This window comes from Prunus persica, chromosome G3 (genome assembly GCF_000346465.2).
Source record: "Prunus persica cultivar Lovell chromosome G3, Prunus_persica_NCBIv2, whole genome shotgun sequence".
Taxonomy (NCBI): domain Eukaryota; kingdom Viridiplantae; phylum Streptophyta; class Magnoliopsida; order Rosales; family Rosaceae; genus Prunus; species Prunus persica.
Window position 1 is genome coordinate 18,620,722 of NC_034011.1, and position 3,609 is coordinate 18,624,330.

General features: G+C 36.3%; 1 protein-coding gene across 1 annotated transcript; it reads left to right on the forward strand.

Moving 5' to 3' along the window:
• Positions 642-2,796, forward strand: LOC18783201 (ATP synthase subunit epsilon, mitochondrial). The gene is made up of 2 exons (XM_007215161.2): positions 642-913; positions 2,532-2,796. The coding sequence occupies exons 1-2, from the start codon at positions 730-732 to the stop codon at positions 2,558-2,560; spliced, it is 213 nt and encodes a 70-aa protein (XP_007215223.1). The 5' UTR covers positions 642-729; the 3' UTR covers positions 2,561-2,796.

Here is a 3,609-nt window from a genome sequence, read left to right on the forward strand (position 1 = left end):
CAGAGAAAAAGTAAAGCTAAAATGACATGAAAGCATAAAATTACAATATTTATAACCAGAGCATTATATGAACACCCCATGAAGTTTTAGAAATTATATGAACACCTCATGAGGTTTTAAATTGTTTTCACATAACCCATTTTCTTTGATCCAAAAATTGATGATTTTATATAAACAAATTCTTCAAATAACAAAGTTCGCCTATGATATTATATTACACATACATTCATGGAGGTTCATTTTTTTCATTTGCATAAGTTTTTATTTATTTATATGAAATCATCAATTTTTGGAAAATAATTAGAAATCTCAGGAGGTGTTTGTATAAAATCTGAAACCACATGGCGTTTTGTAGTGTAAACAAGTTGTAAGAGAATATAGAATATTTGCTTAATTGTTTATGAGGAGAAATGACCAAACCAAATCGGTCACTAAATGGATTGATTTGGTAATTATGCTATTCGTTTGATGACTAAATCAAATCAATTCTAACCGTAATATAACATTATTAGGGAGAAGAAGACACATAATGACTTTATTGTTTTCTCCTATTTTGGGCTTTTGATGGGTATTTTGGACCTTCTTCACGGCCTCACAATGCATAAGAGAAACCAAAACCACTCGATCCGGCCCATTTACAAGCGCTTGTGGATTAACTACCACTGCAATTGAAGGGGTTCGTCTAGGTCACATTGACTGTCACACAGAGAGAGCGAAAGAAAGAAGACAATGGCGTCGAACGCAGCGGTGCCGTTTTGGCGTGCGGCCGGTATGACTTACATCACCTACTCAAACATCTGTGCGAATCTGGTTCGGAATTGCCTCAAGGAGCCTTACAAGACTGAAGCAATATCTCGCGAGAGGGTACACTTCGCCGTCTCCAAGTGGACCGATGGCAAGCCTGAGACGCCCAGTAAGCTCATCCCCACTTTTGCTTTCAGATTTCAGATCTTGGGTTTTCATTTCTGGTTTGATTGCTTATTTGCTTGTTTAAAACCTCTTCCGTTTATCGTTGTTAGTTTGTGATTTCAATCGGTGCGTTTGGAATCTGGGATTTTTCAGATGAATTGAAATTTCGTGTATTTTTGTGAAATGAGATTTAATCTCATGATGGGCTAATTGAGGTCGATTTGCAATGTTGGGTTGTGTGATTGGTTTGATGTGAATGAGTTGCTCACATCATGAACTTTTGAAAGTTTTTATTTTTCTTTCGGTTTAACAAATAATGATGAAAATGCATTTGATTTAATTAAGCACATTAGATTCACGAGGTTTCTTCCAATTTATGAAAAAAAAAAAAAAATTTCAAATAATCAAAGGTGTTAACTTTTAGATTAATCTGGGTTGTTATAACTAAAGCACCCACGTCAAAAGCATGTTGTGATCGCATGGTTTAAGTTTCAGAGTTGAGATTTGTGAAATGAGAATGTCTCCCTAAACTTTGCACCTTATGTTTAGCCCAAATGGGTATTAAGGCAATGCACTCTTTGTTCAGTTTTTAAGACTTTTTGGACCATTTATAATAGCCGCAGATGTTTTTTTTCCCCCTTACTGTTTTCTTTTAGGGTAAGTAGAACATATGATACTAGTCGGGGATTGCAAGGACTGCACTTGCTGGGGTATTATCGTGTGCTCTAAGGGGCTGTATACCTTGTGAAGCAGTACTTGCAAAAGCAGAGTAAGAAAATAGAACCTAAGCAGGATGAAATAATTGCACAGATGTATGTTAATGCTGACCACATTTCCTTTCCTTATTTCACGTGTACAAGGATGGTATCTAAATACATCTTAGAGCACTTTTTAATCCTTTTGCTCTAAGAGTAAATAAAAGTAACTTCTAGCATGTGATCTTGGCTTCTGTTTTGAAATGAATTGCAATCCTTCTGTATATCTCAGCTTAACCGTGTTGCTTTAAGTTAGTTGTGACTCCTCTTTGGGTTCAGCTGCCTAAGTATAAGTTGTTAACCCCAGGATAACTCCCCCAGAAGAGGGGGAGTAGAGTTAGAACCATAGGGCTGTATAGGAACAATTTGGCAGCACGTTTTTTCTTAGAGCATTCACTTTGGTGTTGAAATGAGGAGATTTTGATTGGGACTTGATTTGTTAATATTGTGTGTTTTCTGAAGTGTCCACTGTGAGCTGTTTTGATTCAAGGGGATGTTGCTTATTTCGATCTGCTAACTAATGAAGAAAATCTGGCAGACAATGCAATTTTAAGGCTGATTTCAGATTCTTGAAAATATTTATCTTGAACTTTTTGTTATTACCAATGCTGTTGCCATTCATGAGTGTTGTATTGTTTGGAATGAAGAAAATACAATGCAATGGCTATAGATTCCTAATAGTATATTAATGCTTTAAATTTTTGTTATGTGTGAATGGGTAGCATATTAATAATGGATTGTGATTAATATTTGGCTTTGATAAAAGTGCATACATTTGCATGGTAATTTGATTTGTGAGCTTTGTGAATAACGAATCTATATTCCGCCAGGCCAGTATTCTCATGGGTGTTTTTTGTTTTCTGACAGCTATCCGTACGGACACACCTGATGTATGAGTTGAAGAATATTGGATTGCTCATGCCCTTGGGTTACACAGATGCTTTCTTCCTTTTGTTGTCGCTTTGATAGATGTGATTATATCGGGTTTTTGATGCCCAAAACTTTCAGACTTGGATTGTATTCTGTGTTTCTGCATGATCTTTCTGTTATAATAATGATGTATTGACACTGATGAAGTGTCTGATTGTTTTAGTAGTATAATCTCACCCTACAACTACCTTGCTCAATTTTAGAAGTTCCTCCATCTGCATTTTTCATTTGGAAGATTTGGAGAAAACTTATTCACTAACTTGTCTTGTTGCCCATTAAGGTCTGTTTTGATTTTTGTTTTTATGAGAGAAGTACCAAAAAACAGGAACACGACAAGGAGCCTTGGCCTCTAGGGCAACAACCACTGAGAGTATCCATTCGCAGCAACCGCGGCTGCGACGCCTCCTGGAACACACACTTAAATTCAGATCCGTGAGCAAACCTCTGGACATTTGAAATGGTAGTCTTAAGGCACCAAGGCACTTCACATCTGTTATTAAATATAATGAGAAGCCATTAAAGTCTCTGATCACGAAACTTGAAGCTGCTCGGGTGGTAGAGGTGACTAGGCTATCGAAATTAAGCTTCAGAGAAGAAGTTATATGCTATATAGGCCCAATAAGGTTGTAATTGACCAAAAACTAAATTTCATTTGACATTTGCCAAACGGATAATTTAAAAGATCAATAAATCCATTATACATGATGCCCATTAATAAAAGAAGTTTTATTTTGGTTCAATCACAAAATAGTAACTTTGTTTCTTATTGAAGCTGTGATTTCTAGATCTTATATCTTCTGTCGGTTGAATCCACCACAGGAAATGCATCACTTTGTAGACAACATTACAATCAATCCATTATTTTTGTGCATGGTCTTATCCAAATATGCCACATTGACAGCAAGCGTGAGCATGAGCTAATACTTTTTCTTGCAATTGTTGTGGCAGGTTTCTACGTTGTTGTCCTCCCCTTAATATGCCAAATTGACAGCAAACGTGAGAAGCCTATTGGGAA

Coding starts and splice junctions, on each gene's coding strand:
- LOC18783201 (XM_007215161.2), top strand. CDS start 730: ATGGCGTCGAACGCAGCGGTGCCGTTTTGGCGTGCGGCCGGTATGACT. Junction 914..2,531: donor TGGCAAGCCTGAGACGCCCA/GTAAGCTCATCC, acceptor GTTTTCTGACAG/CTATCCGTACGGACACACCT.